At 40.3% G+C, this 26,745-nt stretch overlaps 2 protein-coding genes across 21 annotated transcripts in view; both read right to left on the reverse strand.

Moving 5' to 3' along the window:
* Positions 1 to 1,922, reverse strand: part of MND1 (meiotic nuclear divisions 1) — a 44,142-nt gene extending 42,220 nt beyond the window's left edge. The window contains exon 1 of one of the 5 annotated variants that reach the window (XM_065062734.1): positions 1,539 to 1,897. In XM_065062734.1, the coding sequence (XP_064918806.1) occupies positions 1,539 to 1,766 (228 nt within the window). In that variant the 5' untranslated portion in view covers positions 1,767 to 1,897. Of the gene's footprint in view, positions 1 to 925; positions 1,512 to 1,538 lie in introns of those variants that run through there. The other 4 variants (XM_065062737.1, XM_065062738.1, XM_065062735.1 and 1 more) reach the window with 4 other exon arrangements.
* A 4,864-nt stretch (positions 1,923 to 6,786) lies between these two features.
* The window catches only part of TRIM2 (tripartite motif containing 2), an 88,856-nt gene continuing 68,897 nt past the window's right edge, over positions 6,787 to 26,745 (reverse strand). For all 16 annotated transcript variants that reach the window (XM_021285388.2, XM_021285385.2, XM_021285382.2 and 13 more), the window contains 6 exons: positions 23,745 to 23,848; positions 22,275 to 22,442; positions 15,766 to 15,934; positions 14,948 to 15,018; positions 12,216 to 12,356; positions 6,787 to 11,193 (listed from right to left, as the gene is read on the reverse strand). In XM_021285388.2, the coding sequence (XP_021141063.1) occupies positions 11,041 to 11,193; positions 12,216 to 12,356; positions 14,948 to 15,018; positions 15,766 to 15,934; positions 22,275 to 22,442; positions 23,745 to 23,848 (806 nt within the window). In that variant the 3' untranslated portion in view covers positions 6,787 to 11,040. The remainder of the gene's footprint in view (positions 11,194 to 12,215; positions 12,357 to 14,947; positions 15,019 to 15,765; positions 15,935 to 22,274; positions 22,443 to 23,744; positions 23,849 to 26,745) is intronic.

Here is a 26,745-nt window from a genome sequence, read left to right on the forward strand (position 1 = left end):
AACAGAAAAAAAAACCCAAAATATTCAGCCATTTAAATAATTAACATCTGCTCAGAATTCAAATCTATTTACTACTGAGTTACATTTGCCATCCTTTAAAATAACTTACCACTAACCCCAGACTTTCAGATAAACTATTTATTCTCAAAGAATCATTACACTAAACTAAACCACCTGTAATCTATTGAACTGATGGAGCTATATTCTGAATTTGGAGCCAATCCTTCAGACAACCAAATCCAGCTCAAGCCTAAATGTTTCTCAGCATACCCAAACAATTCCTTGTTTTACCTTACTAAATTAAAAGTGTGTATTTATACCAATTCTCAGCAACTCATCCAAATGCTTAATAGTCCTTAGAAAGATAAGAAGGAATATCTTGGGTTTGTCATATTGAATTTTTTTTTTTTAATCTTGTGATATAGAGACACTGGGGTGAGATGCAGGCCATTTAAGTTTTTCGAGGAGATAAAGTGCATTTTGAGGTACTACATCCTTCTTCAAATTTCCTATCCAACTTTATAGTTTCAAGGTCACATTTTAAAAACTGTGTTTCTCATATTTCCTTTCTCTGCAGTTGTGTGACCAAGCAGTAAATAACATGGATTGCAAGAGAAGCAAAAGGCATAAATGACCACTCACAAACTGCTATCAGTAATACAAAACGGAGAAATATCCTCCTCTGATCACTTTCAGTATTATTACCCCTGAGTCAATGAAAGTGGGGGGTCTAATAACATGGTGCTTTGAAAAAGATGTGTGGGTTTCTTTCCAAGCCCTGACAGAAGGGCTTAACTGCTGCCCCCTTAAGTAAATCACACAGTAGGGCAGCATAAAATTATAAATGTGCGTCAAGAGCAAAACAGACAGATTGGTTTAGATTTCAAAAATGTTATTAGTTTTCCCGTTGGTTTCCATCTCCTACCTCATTGCCCGGTGTTCCACACCAGGCCCTTCAGTTTCGCGGCCACTCCCGCTGCTGAGGTAGCCACAGCTACGGACGCCGCTCCGGGCCCTGGGGCGCCCCGGCCATTCCGGTAGCTCGCACCCGGCTCCGCCCGGTCACACCAGGGGATCCGGCCCACCTGTGGGCCTCCGTGGGCACCGTGCCCCCCTCAGCTGAATTCACATTGCTCTACAAGACACCTGCCACAGCCAGGAAAGTAAACGGCCTACGCCACGGTAACGCTGCACGGCCGGACCTGGCCCGGGGGTGCTCATGGGGAGGAGCTGGGCAGGGCGACCGGGACTCCCGCTGCTGCCGTGCGGGCGCTGGGGACACGGCCCCGGCGGCAAGCGGGAAGCTCCCGCCGCTCTCCCGCAGCAGCCGCAAGAGCGGAGGGCAGGCGGGGCGCGGGCGGCCGGGACCCGCAGCAGCGGCGGCCCCGCCCTATTCCCACAGCCCGCACCGGCGCTCGCCCCGCCGCTCCGTCCGCAGCCTCACTGACCGCCCGGCCACGGCACGGCACCGCGGCCCGGCTCACGTCTCTAGCGAGAGCAGGCGGAGGGCCGCCAGCTCTACCGCGGGCGCCGCTTACCATGTCGCCGGCAGCACAGAAGTTGATTTCGGCGCCACCGGGAGGGAAGAGGCTGCCGGGAGCCCGCCTGCGCAGCTCGCAGCGCCGCCTGCCGATCGCCCCGGGGCCACATCGGGCCGGGCTGCGGGTCGCGTCTCCCCGGCGGAGGCGGCGGGGCCGGGCCGAGGGGCGGGGGCTGCAGCGGCTCGGCCTCCCGGCGCTTCGGAAGCAGAGCCGTGCGGGTTGCATGGTAGAAGACGTCTAAGGAGGAAAATGGTGCGTGAAATTATAGTCTGGGTTTTTTAATGCTCGATACCATCAACCAAGAAATAGATCCTTGCGATTTTATACACCAGTCTTGCTGCACCAGAAAGCAGATTATTGCTTCTCTCTCATTTTATGTGTTATTTATAATACTGTGGTTGGCTGTTTTTTTCTCTTAAACGCATATCATAGGCACTCATAGACAGGTGAAGCTAGGAAGCAAAACTCTGCTCTTGTCACCAACTACCTATGTGTTGCACAAGGTGCAAATGGCAGAGAATGTGTTAAGATGAAGGGGCAGTACTTAAGTTTTGCATTTGGCATTTCCCAAGCTTTAGATCACAATTTGCTTGAGTTCTAATTTTGTCTTCACTTGTTTCTCAGTACCTACTTATTTTATATTTCCTGTAGAAAGTGTGAGGTTCTTGACATGCCCTTGCCACATCTTAAAAATATATTTGCCATATTATTGAAATTAATAAAAATGAGAAAAAAAAAATAAATCCTACCACTGTTGGCTCCGATCATCAGGGGAAAAATACTTATTTCTGAATCTCTCTCAGCACTGGTGTGTTTGACAATCTGCAGGGGGCACGCTGTGTGCCTGCAGGCAGCTGTGCCTCCGTGATGAGGCCCTGGGCCTCTGTGCCAGCACTGTGGATTCTTTTTTCTCCACGGCCCAGCAGCAAAGGTAAAATATGAATAGATTAGCAGTGGTCTGCAATGATGCATATGGCATAAATAGCCCATGGTAGGAGCAACAGGACACGGAGAGGTAAAAGCATCTCTTGTCTGTGGAAGCACATCTGGTATTGCTTGAAACAGTTGTTGCGATGACTGTTCTAGGGACTTTAATTACAGTTCATTTTAATTACTATATGTGCTGTAAATTACCCTCCTTCAGCTATAGCAGTTCTGAGAAACTGCTTTGCAGTTTAACAGCAATGGGTTCGTATCTGCCATACTAATAATAGGGTTTAAATTCAAGCAAATGAAAGCATGCGAGCTGAACTGTTCAGGCAGTCTCCAGGAATATTTTCCATCGTCTTTGCGAGGTACCTCTTTTTGTGAAACATGAGGTTCTCTTCCATGCAGACCTGGCTGTGATCCTGTGCCTCATTGTGCACACCAGTGTATTACTAATAATGAAATGCAACTTAGGGAGGACATTATTAATACAAAGTTTAATATTCATACAAAACACAAAGCTGCTTCTATGCTTCCTTGTGCACCACATTTTCAGCTCACTCACCTGCAATGAAGTCTGTTGGCACGCCTCCTCATCTGCCATGAGGGCTCATGTTCTGTCCCACTGCTTTTCCCTTCCTTTGGCCAGCCCTCAAAGCCAGCATGTCCCCACACTCCCTATGACAGTTGTTTCCCTCCCACCACCGTGACCTTCTCTCCCAGGATGTGGGCCCCTTCCTGAAATAAAACTGAGCTCTGCTCCTTTTTTTACCGCTGCCAGGCAGATGATTGCTACAGCACTTGCAATGCACCTGTTGCAGCGTGGGTTTTCTCCACCTGAGACACGAGCAGCAGAGTGGGTGTGGGAGCTGAAGGTGCTGCTGGGAGAAGAGGGAGAGGGAGGACGGGGTTTCAGAGGGATGCTCACTCTGAAGCGGGCTTGAGGCATCTACCTTGGGGCTTCTGTTCAGAACACTTGTGAGGCAGCGATGCTGCAGTGTCCCTGTCGCACCTGAAAGTAGACTGGCCGCAAACACCCAGCTCCCACCCCTGGATGGAACTGACGTGTGGTCAGAGCACCCACTTGGAGCCACAGCTGGAAGGTGTTCCTGGTTTCAGCAGTTGAATGTGATCACAGCACCATGCCAGCCCAGCACATCTGCCTCCAAAACATTAGGTCACACTCTTGGGCGATGGTGGGGCAGGTTTTCTCCACCTGTGCCCCCTGGAGACATCCAGGCTCAGCTGTCCTGGGTGCACTGGCAACCCTGAAACCCTTTCATGGCCAAATCTCTAGGCCTGATTTACTCTGTAATAAGAGGATCCTTAACACCTCCCAAATTTTGCAGCACCAGATCAAAGCTAACTTCTTTGAAAGAGCACTGGGTGGAAGAGGTCCCAACACAGGGAGAACACACAGGAGCATCTTATGCTCTATCATGTGAGGGTAGTTTCCCATTACTGAGTAAAGTGGAATGAACAACCCCTAAAATACATAAAGGTCTGGCATATTTAATAGGCTTCAGAATGTCTAAATGTGGTATTTCACAAAACTGCTATTCATATACTAAAAACAAGACAATGGATTGAAGTACTGTGGAAGGGTGATTCATAACTGTGCCTTTCTATTAGAAGATTGTTCTCCTTTCCCTGTGATTTTCTTAAGCTTTAGCAGTTTGGGCTGAAGTTCTTTATGCTAGGTGTCTGTCTGAGATTTCAAAGTACAGACAAAACACTTCTTTGCCATTCCTGGGATAGAGAAAATACATTGCTTTGTCAGTGTTAAAATATGCTTAGACAAAATTAGATTTGTACCCTCCTTAATTTGGCTCTTACAAATCTGTAATTGAATGACATTCATAAACTCTGTTTTGAAAGGACATTAAAGCACCAATGTCAGGCAGGAAGGCTGTGAAGTAGGAGAATGAAAATTGTCTGACCTACTTTAATTTTGTTCTTTTCATATATATGCACCATAGTGCAGTCCTTAATTACATGAGCTATTTTTTTCAGCAGAAGGAATTCAAGTTGAACGGCAGATCAATTTATTTCCGGAAAAGTCATAGCAAACCCTCTGAGTCCTATGGCTACCTCCCACAATATCTGTATAACTGACAGCAAAAAGATGCTTCGGTAGAGCTTGAGGATGGAGGACAAGCAGAGCTCTAGGAGATGCTCACCCATGGGAGGTGATACCAACTCCTCTGAGGTCCAAGCAGTCTGTGGTGCGATGTGGCCAGGGATCAGGAAGCAGTATCATCCATGAGTATCCCACACAGACCAGTCTCTACAGCATTTGCTGCCTCATTTCATCCTCAGATGAGGATCCTGCTGGACTGTAAGCAGATGTTCTCCGCACAAACATCTAACCTGGTGAGAAATGCTAGCTGGCTCTCCAAAACTGAACTGCTTCCACAGCTTTGCTAGCAGAGCTGCTAAAGTAAGTGCTTGCCAACTCATTGAGGTGAGTAGCTTAAATACTAGTTTTTGGTAACTAGGCATTTCACTAAAAGAATGAGGGAGCATTCATATGCCTCACTCAGCCAACAGATCTGAGGGTCAGGAGCCTTCAACTGGAGGTAGTAATAAGTAGCATGGGGCAGGTATCTCTTCCACCAGCACATCTGGGGCCTGGGGAGAACATCTGTCCACAGAAATTACACTGTTCCAGTTCAGCCAGATAAGCTTTGTCTGGTGCACATGAGGGAGCATTCACATGAACTGTCAGCAAAACTATGGGGACAGTTAACTGCAGAGCTGGATATGAAACAGAACTCCAGCCTAAGAAACAATTAAACATTTTTGAGCATGCAATATTCGTTAAGTGGTCATCACTCTAAAGAGAGAGATCCTAGTTAAACATGGGTGCCCAAAATACACACGCCTTTAGTTATTTTGGCCTTACCCTCCCTGACACTGTTTCTCCTTGGTGATACTGGGCTCTGTATTCCGGTTTACAGCACTTTCAAAAGTTCTTGCTGCCACACCTAAGTGGCACAGGGAGGCCAAAGAGGAAGTTGGCCTTTTACTGCAGAATTTTCCTGGTAAAGGGCAATGTTCTCCAGTTTAAACATCCTGTCTGTCTGATTTTGCTCACTGGTAGAGAGCCCCTGCTGTAAAAATCCAGGGGACAGAAAAAATTTCTAGCCCACCAAGAGTCTCGCCTACTCAGCTCTGTGGTTTCAGGGTTTCCTTGCTATTTCTTCTGTTCTTCATGGTCTTCTTTGCCTGGGAAACAACAGGTGCTCCGCAACTCCAAATGTTAAACCAACACTGCTCTGCAACTCCAAATGTCAAACCAACACTGCTCTGCTTCAAGCTGTGGGTCTTTTTTAGCTGGCAGCCAAATAAAGGCTCTTGTAAGCATCTGAACTTCAGGGCAGGTAGACAATATACTCCAGTACATTCAGCACCAAGACTATTTTCTGGACACATATTCATCTCAAGACTGACAAAGAAAACCAAAACCGATCCATTAAGTTATAGTAAGTTTGCCTTCAGGAGAAAAAAGGGCCTCAAAACATGGCTGCTGACATTCCCTATGACTTGCAAGAAAGAACAAAACATGGATTCCTTTAGAGAGTTTGAGGGCAAGATCCATGAAGAAGGATGGCTGCTCTGTATTTCAGGTGTCTCATTTGTGAGTGTCCTGCCACTGAGCAAACACACATCACCGAGGCTGTCCTCTCCAGTCCCCTCCAGTGAGATTGTTTCCAAGACAGATGATGTGTCTGAAGATTCTATTTTACTTTGTGTGTGAGTTCCTAATCACAGAGTTCTCAAAGGATTCAGGTTTGGAGCAATCACCAGTGACCAAAAAGACATATGTACTATGTAAAATGAAAGTTAACATGAGCTGAAAATTTGTTCTTACAGGAAGGGAGTCAGAGTGAACTCCTGAGGCAATTTTTCTGTTCTTTACAATAATTTGTGTTTGATATTCTGCAGCAGACGCTTGAAAGGTTATAGCACAGCATAGCTGAAAGGTACTGTGTACTTCTGTGAAGCAAATTAAAGATTACAGATCATAATCTTACTGCTGCCAATGAAAATGTTAATTTTGATGACTGAACTGAAGAAGGAAGGGAAAAGACAATGAAGCTCCAATTCATCACCTTCTTCCCAAGAAGGACCCAAGTCCCTCTTTTCCTCTGTGTCTACATAAAAGCTTAACACCCATGAAACGATCTGTTTTCTTGGCTTGTGACCTGCAGTGTCAGGGTTTCCTTTTGGAACAAGAATACTCATCCTCCTGCATCCGGCTATTTTTAGGGACAGTGAGTATGAGACATGAAAAATAAATCCTCAACCATGAAAATAACAGAGGAAACAAGCTTTATTTTTATTATTTGAAATTTTTGTGCGTGGTAAAGGTACACATTTGACTCTGGTTTTCCTACATTTCCAAGACAGAGTAAGTTTTTTTAATCATCGGCTAAAGCATCAAGAATACCATGACACACAGGAAGCTAAAACTACACACACACGCAAACACTTTGATGCGCATCTTTCATCCTTGACCTTAAGGAGACAAATTTTGTATTTAGCCTTATGGGGATTTAAAAATAAAAGGTGAGAAGAATATTTCATTATGAGTGTCAAGAGAGTGCAAGGCTTATGTGTACACAAAACATATGAGATTGACTGGAATGTACAAAGACTTTTTTTTTTAAAAAAAAAAAAAGGAAAAAAGACAGACTCACTCCTAGAACTGGAAAGCTCCAGCATATCAACTGGTAGAGATTGCTAACAGGGGTACTGCCATACACTGTGCAGCTTAGGGAACATTCCCATGTCATAAAGACAAAGCAAAAGTGTCAGGGTTAAGGCCGTGTTGCTCACAAACATCAACTGAAGTGCTGTACATTCATCAGGAATAATACAACCCATTAGGAATCTTCCTGCTCTGTAGCACAAATACCTTTCGCGCACTCTCCACAAACAGGCCAAAACAATCACTGCTCCTAATTCTTGAAGAAAATTTTCAATGTACATCATGACTTCATAACTTGCTGTCACCCACAACCAAAAGTCATTTCTTTATTATAAACACAACATATTGGGCACTTGTAGTTCTCATTATGGCAATACTAGATCCTTAGTTATAGAAAATATTGACATAAAATTGACAGCCCTCTAGCTCTTACAGAAGAGCATTTACTAATAAAGAGCTCTCCATCTACGTTAGGCAAATGCTTGCCTAAACTATTTTCCTTTTCTTTTTCAGCTACATTGCTGCTGGTTTAGCCTATATAAAAGTCCTCTACTGTTTATATCGGATTTATCCGAATAGATCTTTTTATTCTATTCACAAAACAATGAAAATACCGTTGGCTAGTTTGTCCTAAAATGCTCCAAATTACACAAGATCTGATAGTCTTTTGAAATAACGTCTGAGTTGAAGATTAGTTAAATGAAGCACATGCTTTCACCATTCATGCTGTGCTGCTAGTCAATTAGCATTCCAGGGAAGTCAAGGGAACTTTTGGTTATACCTGAAATCTGGCAGCAGAATGCCAATAAAGCCTTTAATAAATGCAAACAACTCAGCAAATCAAGTAGTGCAATTCTGATGTTCACTTAATTGGAGGAGAAAAAAATCTGCCAGTTTTTTAGATCATAATTTCTGCTTTGGTTGTTCTCTGTAAGGTTTGTAAGCCAAGCATCTTCACTAAGTTGGCTTCAGAAGCTAAAAGCAATGTGTTTCTCAGTTTACCAGTGCCAGGCAGATAAGGTCAGACCTTGGAAGGGTCTATATGCTGCTGAATTTGAAATTGCAGTTGGCAGCATTTGCTATCAGAAAGAACTCCAAATGAGTGACATTCTTCAGGTGCAGTGAGTGCTGCTCTGGTGATAATGTCTGAAAACCCAAAAGACTATTCAATCTTAATTAAAAAATCCACGTCACCCCTAACAGCTGTTAGCTGGGTTGTAAGAGAGTTGCGTGCAGCATTCCACATTTCATCAGGTTGCACTATGTTGACATAGGTTATGTAAAATCCTGCTAAACAATACTGAGTAAAAGGGACTGAAAATCTTTTCAAGAAGAGTGCATACGTGGAACATCACTGTCTTAAGTATATGTTTTATTGTATAGATTAGTGTCTGATTTCTGACTCTGGTTTTCTCAGAGTTCCTGGCAACAGAGGACTTGGCAATGTTTCGTGAGTGGAAACCATGCAGGTTTAGTAAAACATTATTATAAAAATCCAAATATGGAACTGGATTTGATTAATATTATCCATAACTGACACTAGCAATACATTTTCATTTCTTTTTTATGTCAAAGAACCTGTGCAACCTCTTTTCTTTGTTAATACAGTTAAAATGCTACATAGCTTTTCTTCATCGATAAATTCACCATTTAAGGGTATTCCAATGTCAGAAGTTATTTGTTTGCCAGAAGGTTGTTTATAAGGACACTTAGAAGGAAACTACTTGATCGTCAGAAAATTTGATCTACAACTGTGTTAAATTTTGTTAGGACAGTTTATTGTATAATGACTGAGATATTGTCTTCAGAATTTTAGGACAAACTCAGTTCAAGCAGAGGATATTTTGTTCTTTTGGTAATAACAAATTTGAGTTTTAACATTTCAGGAATGTTACCATTTCTTTCCCAGGTGCATTATATAGTCCAAACCTTAAGCCTTATACAGAAAATATTTATTCCAATGAAATAAGGAAACTTATCTTGCACAAGAATTTGAAAAGTGGCTCTATGTGCAAAAAATAAAGGGAAGAAGAGGAAATATCATTACGAAACAGTAATTAAAAAACAGGCATACTCCACATTTAAGAACCTTGGGGTCTGCATTTTTACAAGTCAAATGCATCTTTACAAAAAAACCATTAGTTTTTCTCAAACTCATTGAAACAACAACCTTAACCTTTTAGAAATAAGACAAATACTTACACCGAGTAATTTAACAAATATTTCTTTCCATTTTGCAAACATGCTTAAAATACTCCCTTGTTCCTGACCCAGTGCCCTTTTGTTGCAAGGCCCTAAAAATGAGAAAAGACAGTACTTCCCAGGCTATTGCAGGCATTGGCAACAAGCTCACCAGTTCCTCAAGTGAGGTTTAATAGTGAGCACCACTCTATCTATATTAGGCTATGGTAGCAATTCGTCCTTTGACCATTGGATTTAGAAATGAGAGTAAAGCCAACACTACTTTAAAAAGGACAAGGTGACACTTAAAAAAACAAACATGAAAACCAGAACTAAGTCATATGATTGTAAGCATTTTCAATTAAATTAATTCTTCAACAAAGAACACAATAGAGAGATCTGGCAGGAAGAAGGAGGGGCATTTTTCAGAGTACTGCCATTGTCAAATGGCATACATACGTTCCAGTTTGCTGAAATAACCTACATTTACTTTATTTTTGTGTCAGTCATACATACACACATACAAACAAATCAGAACTAATCTCGCAGTCCTTATTTTGTCTTCTAACAAAATTCCCTTTGATGAAGGACTTCAGGAATTGGTTCAAATTCATTCTTATTTGTAACGTATTTTTTCTCATGTAAAAACAAATAGCTTTGGTAACCCTTGGCTCTCCTATACAACCTCTGTTTACCACAGTTCCTTTGGTTGTATAATGTAGGTCCTCCATAGGGGTACCTCTCTGGCTTTCTGTCCTGTGTGATGCTGCATTTTATTTTATTGGTTAATACAAAGAGTTGCTTTAAGGAAACATGGCAATGAACAGATACAAAAGAGTGGCACACATGAGGTTAATTGAGCTGACATTGTAATAACTTTGATCCTAATGAACTGGTTTCGCGTAAAAAGGTCTGTCGTTATACTGAAATCCAGTTCTCATTAATGTATCACTACAATTAAGTTTTTCAGAGCTTTAGAAATGTCAGGTCTCTGCAAAATCTTTCCAGAACATTGAGCAAGAGGAGTGAAAAACAAGCACATGAAACAATCCTTCATTAATCCCACATGAGTAGGGAATTTGCATTGATTCTCATAGTGCTAAACGTTGAGCTGTGTCAGGTCTGACAGTTAGAGCTAGATGGATTTTGTGAGACTTAACCTTATACTAAAAGGACCTACTTGTTATAGATAGTAAGACTGAAGAATGTTAAAATTGTAATACCTACCATGATAATGAGATCTAGAAGATTCCCAGGATCACCTCTGGGTTAAATAATGCATAACAATGATTCTTCTTCAAATTTGGAAGCTCTGAGCAGGAGCTACCCTTCGCAGTCTTCAAAAAGCTTTGGGGACTTTTCCCAAATTTTTCTCATTTTTGCCTAACCAGTTAATTCCAGTTCCATAAGTTGCTGTTTGCATTTAGTATCACATTGTCTTTATGAATTCAGTTAAAGAGGATTTTGTATATTAACCCTTACAACAAAAAGTTCAGTGAGAAACATAAGAGGTGCAAGTCCTATGTAAACAAGGTAAGTTTAGAAATTAACGTAAGAAGTCCATAAGAGACTCCTTCATTATTAAAAATGAATTCAAAGTAGGAGATATCCTGCATTGGATCTCTAGGATCAGTCTTTTCTTAAGGGTGGACGATTATCCAGCTCCAGAGCTCATTGCTACTGTAAATATCGATAGACCTTGAAGCAGTGATTTCCAGAGTCTGCAACTACAACATGGCCATCTGAAGTAAGGGCTAGACCTTGGGGACCATAAAGAGGGTCAGCAGAGGTGTTAATGTAGGATAAAAACGATCCGCTTCCATCAAAAACCTTTGAGGGTTAGAAAGCACAGAAGAAATGTTATGAGTAAAAAAAGGCAAAATAACAGATTCAGGTCTGCTCTCAATTATAATGTTATACTTCTCATTTCTGAAATGGATGACATACACTAAACAGGAGAGAATCCGATCTGTAGTTTTCACAAGATACAAGTTTATATACAAATGCATTTTCTTATTAAAAAGAACTAATTAAAGCTGTTAGGATCTTTGGCAAGAATTAAACATGCAATGAAATAATAACAAAAAGAGCACTTCAGCTGTTCTTCATTCTAAAAATAGCCAACAACAGTAAATCAAACCCAATCAGGAACTCAACCAACACCTTGCTTGCCTAACAAATATTACTGTTGTGGCCAGCCTGACTCTTAGGTTCCCACACAGAGACCACCAGGAATTTGTTTACTGTTGATAGTGCTTCCTGACAACAACTCATAAGCAGCTCCTTCGTTTTTATATTCAGAGAAAATAATACCTATACTTAGTTATTTTTTAGATATTCTTTGGAAAATAAGACGACTTTGTGATTAGCGCTAGATAGATTTAAAAAAACCAAGTGCAAATCTCAAAAGCAGAATATTGTATCAATATTTCAAAAACATCAAAAAAATCAGCTGCATTTGGTTCAGGGTCTATACAAATCATTTGCTTTTTGGTATTTTTCCACCATATCTCCAATTTTCTGTTACGGTGATTATAAACTACTATCATCTCAGCAAGGCTTGCAAGTCTCCTAACTTATTAAATAGCTTTTGGGGAACTACTTGGAGACAAAAGCCTTGGTAACAGTAACCATCAGAGTTCCTAGCATTCCCACCGGAAAATCCACAATCTGACACCACCCCTTCTAAAAGGAGACAGACCAGCCATGAAGTATATAAAAGGCCAAGTTAGAAATCGCATCACTTCTAATGTGCTATCCTGTTTCTTGGGAAGTCTCAAGACTTCTGTGGTCAGAGTTATCAATCCATTAGTTTTCCTATTCAAGCACCTTTGAAATACAGAAATTTATACCTGTATTCGGCTGTTTCCCCAATCTGCTACGATAATATTTCCATTAGAATCTACAGCTACTCCAGTTGGTGCATTAAATTGTCCATTTCCTTCTCCATTTGATCCAAACTTCAGTATGAATTCTCCCTCCTGGTTAAATACCTGTATGGGTTAAAACAAAAACCTGAATATGGCATCATATCAAATATTAATAATCTACTACTACCAGTTCACCTGTTAACAAAACTGAGAATTGAAGAGTTCCCAGGAACACACCTCCCCTACACACACACACATTGAAGATTGGAGGAAATGTGCCCATCTCTCCCTCCAGCTTCATTACACCATAAGGTATTTCCTTTCTCACTTAAGATCTGATTCAGCTCAGACACAGAGGTGGAGGGCCCCAGGAACCCTTCTGCAGCTTGTGCATCTTGAATTAAGAAGAGCTGACTGCAGATAAAGCACTGGGAGTCAGTCCTGCAGAGACACAACTGAGCAGATGCACTCTTCTCCGACTTTTGTAATCTAACACATGGTGAGAATCATGGCATGCTGTTCTCTGTATAGACAGATCAGCAACTGAGTTCTCTATGATAGTAACAGGTTTAGACAGGAAAAAGATGAGACCCATCAATGACTATTCTGTCAGTGACCTGGATGCACCAATGGGACCAAGTGAGATACAGGATGTGTCATTTATGTAGTACCACAGGCATTTGCTATTTTGGTCCATCTTGGACTCACTCCCAGCTGTGCCACAGGGTCCAACAGTGTTTTTAGAGACCAGCACAAGAGACCTTGCACAAGAAAATACAAAGACTGGACAAGAGCCAAGTGCACACTGAAGTGATAAGAAGGTGGAAGATGTGAGGAAACCATCCTATTCTTGAACACGCTCAGTGAACAGAGAAAAAACATTTGGGGGAGGAAATTAATTAAATACCAGGTTGGTGCCTTAGATGATGAAACTAGAAAAAAGTCAGCTAATAAGAAAAAAAAAAAAAAACAGGCAGAGACGTATTGTTTTCTCCCTGGGTTAAAATGGGGATGGTGAGAGACCCAATGAGAGAGAAGCCTACATTGAGTAGGATTTTCCATAGATGATCCCTGAAGGAAGGAAAACGCTTGGAGGTTAACGGGGCAGGGAGGATAATGTTGCTGCATGAGGATGTTTAATTCAAGACATTGGAGGCAGGAAGAGGCTTTGGGATTGACAGGAGTTAAATTTATTTATTTACTTATACATTTATTAGTTAAAACAAAATTTACTCTCTGCTCTTTCCCCACCATCTAAGAAAAGATAACAGCATTACCCAGATTATAAATTGCTCTCCCAAATGTCAACAATTACCTATACCGATTTAGAGAACACTAGAAAAATAAGCATCTCTTCCAGTTAGTACCAAATTCTAACAAATAACATTTTCATCCCATTGAGTCACCCCAGAGACAGATGGGAATGTTCTGTTCCCATTAGGAATGTAATAATTATAAATTTGCTAAGATGCCACACTTCTTACATCTCTTCACTTGCTTTTTTTCATTTTAGTTTGCCCTCATTGTTAACTCTCTCCAGGCATTCTTATTACCACAGCAAGTCCTGCTGCTGGAGGGGTAATTTATGGAGTCACAGGGCTCCTGCTGCTAAACCACGTAAACAATCTGCTTTAGGGCTCCAGGAGCAGTCTTAGTTTCTTCGTTGCAATCCAAACCATATGAGTAGCTACTTCCTCTCTAATTCCAAAAGAGAGCAAGGCCGCTATTCAAAAGATACTGCTCAAGACACGAGGGTTTCTGTGCTCAGACAGTGATTTCCTATTTCAGGTGAATATATAAGACTTATCATTTCAGTTACCAGCAATGAAGAGCTCGACTGAGGGTTTGTCTTTGTGTTCAATCAGAACATTAGGTGAAATCCCATGGATTTCTCCGGTGCGTAGGACCAGCGCACATGGCTGGAGGACCCAGGTGGGACAGTGTTCTGCTCCCTGTGTCCTCCTGCTGCTGCGTGTTGAGGGAGGGAGAGCGCAAAAGGGGACTGAAAGAGAATGTTACAGCCTGAAAACAAACCTGCACAGGTGAGGAATTTCTGAAATGGCCTGTTCATATACATTTTTCATCAAATGCCATCTCAACATGTGTGCTTGTTTGGTTTATTACTGGGACAAAGAAACAGACCGGCCTGTCTTACCGTGACTGTTTAACAGGACGTGAGTCAGGGCTTCCTAGGGGTGTAAGGACTAGTGGCCAGTTCTGCCCAGTGCAGGAGTTACTGGATGAAAACCAATGGTATACCAGGTTGTAAATGGATCCAGGTCTTAAAGCTTATACGTATGGAATTAAAGATTGTCAGCTATCTTTAATTTGTTATCATTGTATTCAACTAGAAATGCGGGAAGCTTTTACTGGGAAATTCAAAAGCAGTTACCAGACTTACTTAAAATAGGAAAGAACACAGGGTAAGTAACAAGTTTGGCAGAGAGATAATAAGAATAACGAAGTCAATAATATTTATCTCTGGTACGACTTCTGTTTAAGTAATTGAATTAGAGAACATTATAGTGGCACCAAAGGCAAATAATTATATCTCCAGTAAGGAATACACAGCATGCAGATGTCTTTGAATGTGCAGTCCTTATATCAGACCTCATACATACACAGTGTGGTCTCTTTGTTTATAACAATATTTTTACCAAGAAAGTACCATAATAAAATAAAAAGCTTTCCAAGTTGCCATTCATTGACAGTACCTTGACGGAATGGTTATGAAAATCTGTAATGATAATTTCATTGTTGCTGTTTACAGCTGCAAAATGAGGACCTGCAATGCAGAGGAAGAAAAAAAATAACAATAAAACTAAACCAAAAAGTTTGCTTAAATCAAAAAAATGACAGAATGTAATATTTGGCTTCTGAGCAATAATAGTCAAATTGAGAATATTAATTTCAAATTAAGAGTGATTTCATTTCATGTTTTAGAAAGCTCAGCATACCCTTTTGTAAACATAATTTCTTTTTCAACTGGTTGTCAGCTAGTGTTATCAATAAGCGTTGTTCATGCCTCCCTCCCTCCCATACAGATGACTATGTAGATATTTATGTGCTTATTAACAAGACGAAACAGGTAGTGCTTAGGTCTAGAGTTGTGTACACACTGAAAATAGTTCTCGAAAATGTTCATATGAAGTCTTAATTGAAATCTTCTATGCTTTCTGTGCTCATTTCTTACAACTTCTTTGAGTTGACTATCATGAATAGCCAAGTGAGGGCATTACAAAGCATTTATAAAATGCTAGTTAAGATCAGTCTTTCTCAGGTCACTGATCTGAAATGCTTCCAGGCACAGAGAGGTAGGTAAAACAATCTGGTTACAGCTATATTTGCAGAACAGATGTTGCAATCTTCCTGTCCGATTAAACAAATGGTGAAGTGAATAGCAGCTCTAGGTTTAGTAGAACCTTCCCCCGCCACAGAAAAATGAAGAGGATATAGTGTCATCAACAAACATCATGCAAATATGAGCAGAAGAGGCAAGAAAAGGGGATGTACATATTACCATCAAGTGTACCTGCAAATTGCTTGTCCCCATTTCCTCGACTACCAAACCTGGTGACTATTTTTCCATTTGGCTGGAAGATGAAAACACAGCATGCTTTATTGTCCACTACAATGATGTGTCCATTACGATCCACAGAAACACCTTTAGGGCCCATGAGCTTTCCAGACCCAATTTTGGCCTAAAAGGGAAAACACAAAACAGTAAAAGATGTTGGCATGATAGAAATAATTAGTGCAGTTCAAAGATTGTATTGCAGGCTCCCAGTGGGTCAGAGAGACATTTTTGTCATAGAAAGTTTCCCAGAGGGGATGGTTTTCATCAGCTCTGATTGTGTACTTCATATTTTTTTCCTCAGCTGAAAATAGAGACTGCTTTCTGTATGTCCCTTCTTGAGTGGAAAGTCTGGCACCTCAGCAACTGAGTCTGAATATACAACTCATGAGAAACACAATAATCAGATTTGTGTGTCTTGATAAACTACAGCATCTGTCAGAAACCATCACAAATGTCTGTATAGCCAGCAGTAGTGTACCAGCAGGATAGGCAGACATGCATAAAGGACTTCTGCCTCCTACTGCATACTATTCCTGAGTCCAGTGACCACCAGGTTATGGACAGGGAAACGTGCCTTTACGACAGCCCACTACATCAAAGCACTCAGAGCTCACTTATGGAGCGTCAGAGCTGGGTGGGATGTAGGCCATGATGTCCTCTGTTGTCTTTCTTGGGTGAATGAGACACCATGAAGGTCCTGAGTGCTCTTGGAAAGAATTTGAGCAAAGCTACATCTCAGGCCAGATCCACGTGAGATTGCTTCACTTGCTACTTAGACACATGAAGTGTCAGCTGAAACCTGCAAAGGAGATGGCATCATGCTGCCAGACAGCAAATACAGCAATCTTCAAAACACTTAAATCAAAGCTTGCTCCTGTCTTAGGTAAATAAAATTATTTTCATCATTTTAAATATGCTTCATGAGCACCAAAACACCTGGCAGCCTAATTAGCAACAGCAGGGGAACTGTATTCAATATTACATATTGTATAAATGGATAAACCTTCAATGGGGCTGAGGTGAATCTCACACATAATTCTTTAGAAAGACTAGAGAGCTGTCAAAATGGATCAGAAAATGTTAGAAGCATTGTTTAGTAGGAGCAAAAAGAAAGGGATCTAAGAAGGGGATCTAAGCAACATCATCCTGTCCAGGTCAGATCAAGGAGAAACTGAGGCAAAACCTTCAAAGAAGCCATGAGCTACCTGGGCATACACTCAAGAAGCTTCTAGGATCACCTCACAACCCATTTCACATTTTTCACCATTCTGTTCTTTTTGCAGGCAGAGATTCCAGAAACGTGTTTAATCTACATAAAATCAGTTGAATTCTGACCTTTCAGTCAATAAAATGTTATTTTCTACCTAATTGTTTGGGGTGGTTTGTTTTTGGAATGCAGCAATTTGCTTTGTTTGGGTTTTCTTGGCTTTTTTGTTTGTTTGTTTAGTGATGGGAAGATTTGGAAGAAGTTATCCAGGTTGGTTCTGAAAGTCTGGTCTCCTTCCAGCAGCTTCACTGTGCTGGACAGGCAACTCGCCAAACAGGCTGTATTGAAATTACGGATCCAGAATTTTCAGATCCTGCAGTAATTTGAGAGAAACATCCTACAAATCAAGGTCCATCTCTTTGGTGGAGAACATAATTTCTTGCTTCCATAGGAATTTAAATGAAACGGATAAAGAAAATATTCATCTTCTATATAAAACAATACAATTTTTTCACCTCACTGCTTTCACAGGGTGGGACAGATCACCACCGAGAACAAGCAACACTTCTGACTTCTCTGCCCCTTTCCCCTCCCTCTTGCAAGTGGTAAAGAGTAGCTGAAGCTCTGTTAGTCTGTGACTAATTATCAAGTGGTACAGATCATGGGCATTGAGAAGATCCATTTCCCAACTTATTTCTCTCAATTCACTAATGTTTTCAGAGCAAACAACTGTGTTAGTATCTGAAGGAGACCAAGTACCCTTAATAAGCCCCATGCTCCTATTCCATGGTATTCACATGAGTAGAGTTGCAGGTAAAAGTAGGAGCCATCCCAAAATAAAACCATCCATGTTCCCTGAGGCTGTCGGGTACAAAGTCACCACTACACAACCTCTTTCAGTCTCAAACAAAGAAAACTCCAGAAAGTAAATCTTGCGGCTTCAAGATTATATTTAGCCAACATGCAATGATCATGTGCCTGTTTTATGTTCAGGTACATATACTCTTATAAATTGCTAAATATTTAAGTAAAAACCACCTAATTAAGTCATGCAAAAATATCCTCAGGGAAAACTATTAAAAATTACTTTGTATTCAGCAGGGGAAGGATATGAGCAGACCTACAAAATGTATTCAGGTTTTCATAACAACAAAGCAGCAACAACATAAACCAAATGCAAGTTAGTAGATTTATTTCCTTTGGGGTGATTAAATCATACTCCCTTCTTTCCTCTGAGATGCCCTTGTGTTTGTCTGGTTGTGCATTGCACCACTTCCTTACCATCTTTCCAGGATTCCTATGGAAAAATGACTCAGACTCATGAGTAAAGTGTCTTCCTGCCCATATAAATACATATGGAAAAAAAAATCACGAATAAGTCATGTACTACATTAATGGGCACTCAGTGCTGAGAGGAGTAATAAAAATCTCTATTCTTGGGCCAGGATTTAAAATACAATTTGCAGGCAGCAATAAATTACGCCCAGCTAGAGTTTTCAGTGCATTTTGCTAAAAATCTCTCCAGTTTAGATGGAAATATGCTGATGACACATTACCAGGTCTGAATGAACATATGCTTTGTATATTTTTATTTCAGAAGGTTTCTTAGAATTATAGGTTTGATTATTTAGAACAGAACATTATGAAACCCAGCCACTGTATGAACAGAAGTATTTTCAGGCTTTTTTGCCATTAGAAATTAATAAATTATAATGAATCATCTGAACCTTTGATACAATCAGTGTGTTTAACTGAATTCAGTCAAGGATATTATCTCCCTTATTTTATAGGCTCTTATGGATTTAGACTGTTTTTCAAATGTGTGTTTATAAAGTCACCCTACCCAAGTCGAAAGTATTCTATTGTGCGATATTTCTAGATGTAGGAAAAAAAACCAACCAACCAAAACAAACGAAACCAAAAAACAAAAACAAACAAACAGACAAAAGAAACCAGCTAGCTTATATATAAATTTATAAAGGCTCTTCCATGGTAGAAGAGTAGGTGTATTAGAGCTTCAAGTTCAACTCCACTAATCTTGTTGCTGTCTGAAATGTTTGCAATTGTCAGGAATTAATTTACAGACTTTCAACATACTTTCTTTTCCTGTTTAAGAACTTCCCTAATATGGAGATACAGCTTTGTCAAACATTGCAATGTCGCACGATAAATGGATGTATCTTTCATGTGACTGTCTTAATTCAACCATGACCACACTCCACAGAACTATTCCTATGTGAACATGCAACCAGCTTCAAGCAGCTCCCTTCTTCTTCTAATGAGACAAGAAAAGATAGAAGTCTGACAGATAAAATGTTTTCTTTCATCTTTTCCCACTCATCTAAACTTGATCTTAACTTGATTTGCAGCCCTGTTTGGCTGATAAGAAGCTATCTTAGATACAACCCTTCAAGGCCGGAAAGAAAGTAATTCCCTCCTCAGAGGACCAAGGATCGTTCTCTTGGCTGTGTTCTCCAGTTTCTTCTCTAGGTTTGAGAACCACCACTGGCACAGCAGCTGATACTGCTGCTTCGGCATGTGTTCTCTCCTTAGCCTAGCAATATGTCTTCCTCTAACAGTTTCTTAAGCAATTTCAGAGTAATTTACAGAAGCAGTCAGCACTGTTATCTGTCTTTTATAGATGAGGAAAATAAAGCACTGGGAAGTGAAACAGAAGAACACTAGTCACCTGTAGGATCCGTTACATAGCCAGAAACAGAAGCCACAATTCCCAAAACCCTCTATGAGGTTTCATCATTCACAGGACAATAATGCAACCTTTCATTTTAAGAGACTGATATTTTGGTGTAACCTTAGAGTTTGTCCACCTCTGCATTATCAAGTTTTAAAGCCTTGAGAAAATGGAGCTCTGTCTCTGTTGCTGCCAGCAACCGAGGAAGGTGACACTTCTCTGCCTGGCAGTGGGGTTGCTGTGTGAGTCAGCCCAGGGCTGTGACGGGGGAGATGCCTGGGCCTGTCTCCAGGGGAAAATTGCCTTCCGGTTCACGTGACTATTAAAATGCTAGTAAGGGAGACTAAGTAAATACAGAAAGAAAGGGACAACAACAAAAAACAGTTAGATTAAGTTCAAAACAGCCCCCTGATAATGGTGAGTTACCAATTAGCAGACCACCTGCATCAGAGATCATATACAATGACTTGCAGGCACAGTCCTTTGTAGGGAAATATTATTGGCCGTTTATTTATCTCTCTGTGCATCTTAGTAAGTGTTTGCCAATTTAATCTGAGAAAGCTCCTGTAGGAATTACAATTGCCAACATACAAGAAATCACAGGCTAGATCAGTTATATCCATGCCCTGTGCTTCAACTATGTGATTATGCCTCTCCTCAATATATAAAATGCTTCTACAAACATTTGTATATTTTTTTCTCTCAGAAATATAGCCTGTTGCATTCAATCTAAAACCAGTACTTTACATCACTATTTCATCTCTCATTTAATAAGTCTGCTGTCAAGAACTATAAGGTCCAACGCATTAACTTGCATTAACCACAGAAACATTGCCCCCATAGCTCTTGCAATCTAACAGAAACACTGACTAAAAACAAAGCTGGGTTCCATGTCACAGGAACTACCTTAATAATTCATTTTTTTCAATACCTGTCTCCCTGCTGGTAGTGTATAGCACATAGGGTCCTGGCTCCTCCAGAGTCATAGCTTTTTCCTCCAGAGCTGGATTTATAGCATGTCTTAAGAAGTAAAGAAAGTGATCCCTCTGTACTCTCTGTCCAGATCAAGCTAGTTCACATTAAAGATGTCAATGATTATTTAAAACACACTTAAGTTATTTAGAGTATTTGTATTCTAAACTACATTACATCTTTTTTGGGGTTTGTTTTGGTGTCTTAATTTCATTCAAGGTCTTCAGCCAAAACCAAGGTTTTCCTGTGTAGATGTACATTTTCAAAACTACTTGACAAGGCAAATCACATACTCTGCAAAGCCAAGTAATTTGTATTTTTTTAACACTTTGCATTGCATAGTGGTACTGTTGTATTTTAGCTTTAAGTCTACACAGGATCTGGATACTTTTAAAAGCATACATGTCTCTTTCCCAGATGGAAGCCACTGAGGGCTATGAAAGTACAACTGCCTATTTGCTACAGCATTCATCACTTTGCAAAGACGGCTCAAAGGAAGGCAATTTCTTGGTACACACATGAGCAGCTCAGGACCTGAGCTTTTTGGTCATTAGGCTGCCAGAAAATTAGCTAAACGGGCAATTTCTCTCCAACGCAGGACTCTAGAAATAAGTGACCATGGCAGAAATTTCCCTGCAGGTCCTTTATCTCACTGAACAGTGTGTACTCTGCTAAAAGTGGCTATTTCTAGCATGCATTGCCAGACTCTGTCACATGCATTCAGAGAAGAGCACCAAATGGAGGCAACACTTAATTCTCTCTGGAGTTGTACCTGAACCCAAGCAAAATAAATATTGCAAGTTGGCAAGCATCACTGTAGTGTAGTAGCTGCCTTCTAATTTTACTTCTATTAAAGGGATCAGAGTTGCTATGAAAATAAGAGGTGTGCTTTTCTCTGAACTTCTGATTTCTGAAACCTAAGACATTAGTACTGCACTTCAGTTTTTCCAGTGCACATGACCCCACCTAAAACACTCCTGTCTATGCTGTAGCACTGGAACAACATCCTGAGTTGCCTTTCCTTGCATTTATTACAAACAGGATCATACATGGGCAATGTATGAGCATTTATTACAAACAGGATCATACATGAGCAATGCACTTGTTCTGCTGATATGTATGGAGTAAACAGAGGAAGTCACCATCAGTCTGCTACCTTCTTTTTTTCCTCCATACGTCACTGAAGAGCCTCGTGTCCTCCTCATCAGGTTTTATGTCTGTGTGTATGGACATATATGCACACACTTTTCTGTATAATCAGAATACTAACAATATGAAGGTTGTTGAGCTAGTCCAGCTAGACTTGATCACATTAGTTATCCTTGACTATAAGTTATGGAAAGACATCCAAGTACCTACTATGGAGAACTGTGAAATGGAACATGTCTTCATTTGGTATAACACTGGTATGACAGCTGTGACTTCTTCCTATTAATTATACATCATAGCTGTGTCATGGTTTTCCACGTCACAACAATGGAATTAGGACTAAGTTACAACCAAACTATGTAGTTTCTTGACAAAAAACCCTATTACTTCCCAATCCTTTGTAAAATGGAGAAAGCTCAGGAGAATTCACATGGTAACTCATACCTTAAATTTTCCATCTGATGAGAATATGCTAACCCATTTGTTATCATAATCTGCAATAATGATGTCACCACTGGGATGCACAGCCACTCCTGTTGGCCGCTGCAACTGGCCCGGAGACCTTCCTCGTATGCCAAAACGGCTTTTGAACTGACCATCATTGGAAAATATCTGTAACAGAAAATGCTCATATTAAAATTACATCTGCATAATAACATCAAGTATTTCTTGGAGCTTAGATTTTAGCAAGTCCCTAATGAACACTATAGTCAGGAAGGGAGTTAGCAACACGAAGCACTTTTACATGGTCCATATTTTAAAGTGATATTCTTAATTTAAGAAAAGGCTTCCACCTGGACCCCAATTTAAAAATAAATAAGTTCTCTGCATTTACATTGCACTGTTTCTTCAGTGATTTCAAAGTACTTTACAAACATTAGTGAATGAAGCTTCACAATATCCCTCTCAGCTAGAAGGAAGTGGTATTACTCCCATATTAAAAATGAGGAAACTGAGGTACCGAGTGACTCGGCCACTGTCGAACACCAAGTCTGTAGAAAATATAGGAATAGAAGCTAAAAGAGAACTTCAAAATTTAATTATTTGACTTAGGGATAAGTACTTGGCCATTTCCTAAGAGATGCTTTAGCCACATAAAATTCACTCTACTGGTTTTGTCCCCACGCCAGGTAATTAGATATTGAAGTTCCTCTGGAGTGGCTGCAAATTACAAAGTGTGAGAGTGCTGATGAATATTTGACTCTGTCTCTTTGAAAAGGCCTGGAAAAACCTTCTTACTGCACATTGTTGCTTGTTCTCGCGTACTAAAGAGCAAGCCACACACTGCTGCCTTGTTCATTGCTACCACATGGGCAGCCTGAAGAGTGATGACAAACTGTTAATGGTAAAAAATATACATGGCAAACAAAAGAAAAAACACAGCTTGATTTCACAAAGGTTACAGAAGCCAAGAAATCATGAGTGTCAGGGGTGCTACCACAGAAAAGATTTGATAAATGATGTCAGACAGAAAAGCCAATTAAGTAGATTAAAGCCATTTGAAAATTACATCTACATGTTTATTTTTGTATTTGCTTTAGAAATAAAATTTGTGGCACTTTGGCCTAGATTTATATTTGGAAACATGGATTGATAAATTTACAATGTAAAATGGTATTTACAAAAATGCATTTTTCCAGATTATTGTACTGCTTGTTTTCTTCATTCTTTGCCAAACATCATAAGGAAGGGAAATAAACACTGCCATACATACTAGATACACTGTAGATCTGAAACAGATAGCTGCAGGTCAATAAGATGGAATGATAACAGATGATAAACAAGTTGAGATCCTTCTGTATTTTCTATATCTGCTTGAATTGTACAAATTCTGTCTTTCCTGGACTACAAAGAAGGGAGAAGTGTGCGGGTAGGGAGAAAAAGAAAAATACTGGAAATGGCATATCCTCATACCTGCACACACTGATTGTTACTGTCTGCTATTAATATTTTTCCATTTGTAGATGCAGCTACACCTTGAAGATTTGTAAACTCCCCTTTGTTTCTTCCTTTGGTGCCTAAAATTGAACACAAAGCACATAAGAAATCAGGTTAGATGGGACTTAACAGTTAGGACCTAAATGCCAAAAACATGCATTTAATACACCCTGGATCTATAGATTTCTGTTTCTAAGAGTTCTTATCACTGCTACAACTTCAAAGAACTGTATCAGTAACAGAACCACAATTCTAAGTGCAAGGGAGTGTTCTTATTCTTTGGCATGTGTACCATCTAGGCCCCCCATCAACGTGATTACCTCTCTGGCCTTCAGAAATAGAAGGGTTCACAATTTGCCTCTTGAGTGAGGGAACTAGTACAATGTTTTTTCATAAGTTATAGACTTTTTTAAACTGCAGATTTTTATTTAATTGAGAAAGCAATGAAAGGGGCGGTACTGTGGGAACATAGACACAGAGGCTAAGATAAGAACCAGGAGATATGACAAGATTTTAGTACAATTATCTAAATCTCCTCAGTGAAGTCACTAAGTTGAGATAAAACATACTGGTGATCACTTTGCATGGAGCCATTTTGTTATTCACTCATACACCACAGTTCTTAGCCACAGGCTTTAAAAATTTCCTTAGAAGGGAAACTCAGATGGAGGACTGGTTTTGAGTGACTGGGACATGTGGGCCAAAGAAAACAAATACCTGGAGACTGAATGCTTCTGTGAAGACCTTAGATTGTTCTAATAAAGCAATATACATAAACACAGGTCCCATTTTTACCCAGACAAATGCACATGGAACTGTGTTTTCCTCAGTAGCTTAAGGGGATAAAGAGCTGTAAAATGTCTGAATTTCACAAAAGTTCATTAATTTTAGGTGCCTTGTTACTTAGTTGTTTGTTCTGCAATGTTCCAAGGAGAATCACACACCAAACTGATGTCTTTAAAAGGTCAGCCCTAAAGTGGTTGGTCTAAATTACACCTGGAGCACACAAACAGTATCTGAATTCTTGCTTTGTTCGTAAAAGAGGCTCAGGGGTCTTTAGACAAGACTACACTTATGATCTTGGACTCCAAGGCTATTAATAATGAATGAATCAATTTTGAAACAAAAAGACTATATAAGATGTTCTTTGCAAGACTTGGATGCAGCACTGTTTTTCTTGGTTAAGTATTTTTACAAGCATTTACTGGCTTTGTATCAGCCATTAATTGGTTTCAATATGTGGTTTTGACTGAAAAAACTCGTATTTTATTTTAGTCAGTCCAAAATATCCTGGAGCTCAGTGATTAAAACTGTGATGCCCAATATAAGACATATATTAGCTCTAATTTGTGTTTAGCTCTCATTAGGCATGTGTATGCTCTTGACAACCGTTCTTTCTGCTGTGGTGATGGCTGTGGGATGTGGATTTCCTGTCACTGGCTAACAAGTAACATTTAATTCCTACGCACTTGGTGCTGCGGGCATGTCCCTTTGTTTCAAGGCTTGTTTTCTTGAACTCCATATGCTCCATCCTCTAAACAAGGCAAATACTTCTAAGTTTTTGTGCTGCATGGGGAAAGTGCATATTCAGGGGATAGTGAGTTACACAACAATTACATTACCCACACTCGAGCCATTTCTGTGTATTCTTTTAATGACCAGTGCCTGAGGGATGCATGCAGTAATTTTTTTCCACCATATGCTAATGATAAGTTTCCTTTTTGCCTTTCAGCCAAAGAGAATGGATGAAAAGGCAGAAACATTCTTTTTACTACTGAGAGTAAAGGGAAAACATTTGTTAGAAAAGAGAAGGCATAAGCTAGAGCATCTGGAACCAACTAGCACAAACTTCATGGAATGTATGCTCTTTACCCTTAGAAAAGTGTTCTTGAAAGTCAAGGAATTTAGTCTTGAAAGATAAGAGAGACCTATATAAAGAGTTACTCTTCAGTGGGACCTTGTAAACATACATCAAAGGGAAAACAGAAGAAATTACCCAGGAATGCCATAGTCACATTTCACACTAAGTTTAAGAAATAATATTTTATTAGGCACAGCATGCAGATGAAATTCAGCTCCATGAAGCATCCTTGTACACAGCACTTTGCGGCTATTAAACCAGTCACCCAGGTCCTAATTAGCATGCAGGCCTGAAGAAGAAAGCTGAGGTTAGCGAAGCACAGCCTATTTCCTAACTTATGTTCAGGAAGAAACGAGGTAAGTTTGAACTTTCTGATTTGAATAATTCACTGTGCCAGCAAAGACCTGAATCCAAGCACAGCCAGTGGCAGAAGTTCAGATGATGAGAGGAAAGCTCGTAGTAAAGTATGTTAGCCTCTGGAAAACCAGGCTCCTGCAACCGACTGTCAAAGGATGATCATTTCTCCCTGTACATAGGGATTCCTGCTTCATAAACATACCTGCCTGAGAGAGAGTCTTCAGTAAATTTTTTCCTGCAAGATACCAGCCCTCTGTGCCAAGGCATGCCATGTTTTTTCTTTTCTCCGTCATGAGCAGTCACCCATCACTCATTAGCCTAGGGAGGCACCAACATTTCAAATGCACAGGGCTGGAAGCAGAGCATGATTGTGGGATCCTCATTCCAGCATTTCCCACGCAGCCTGGTTTAGAGATGACAGCCGGCATCTCTCGTGCCTGTCTTTGCCCAGCCTTAGCTCCCTCCTGTTCTGAGATACTGTGTGGTATAAAGGAGGAAAAGGCACACATTTCACTGCAACTTCTGTGGCAAGCTGCTGGGGACTGGGAGAGGATGGCAGAGTTTTCAAAAGGAGAAGGCTGAACAGAATTATTAGGAAGCAGATCTGTGGTCTCTGGAACAGCTTCTTTTACATCATCTTTGTATGCAGATAATAAACAGATTTGCCCTAGCCCCGTCTAATTCCTTCTGGTATTACTGAGCATAGCCTGCACAAACCAGTTAACTGAGCTTTGAAGATATACTTTCAACAAAACAGTA

Source organism: Columba livia, chromosome 4 (assembly GCF_036013475.1).
Source record: "Columba livia isolate bColLiv1 breed racing homer chromosome 4, bColLiv1.pat.W.v2, whole genome shotgun sequence".
NCBI lineage: Eukaryota > Metazoa > Chordata > Aves > Columbiformes > Columbidae > Columba > Columba livia.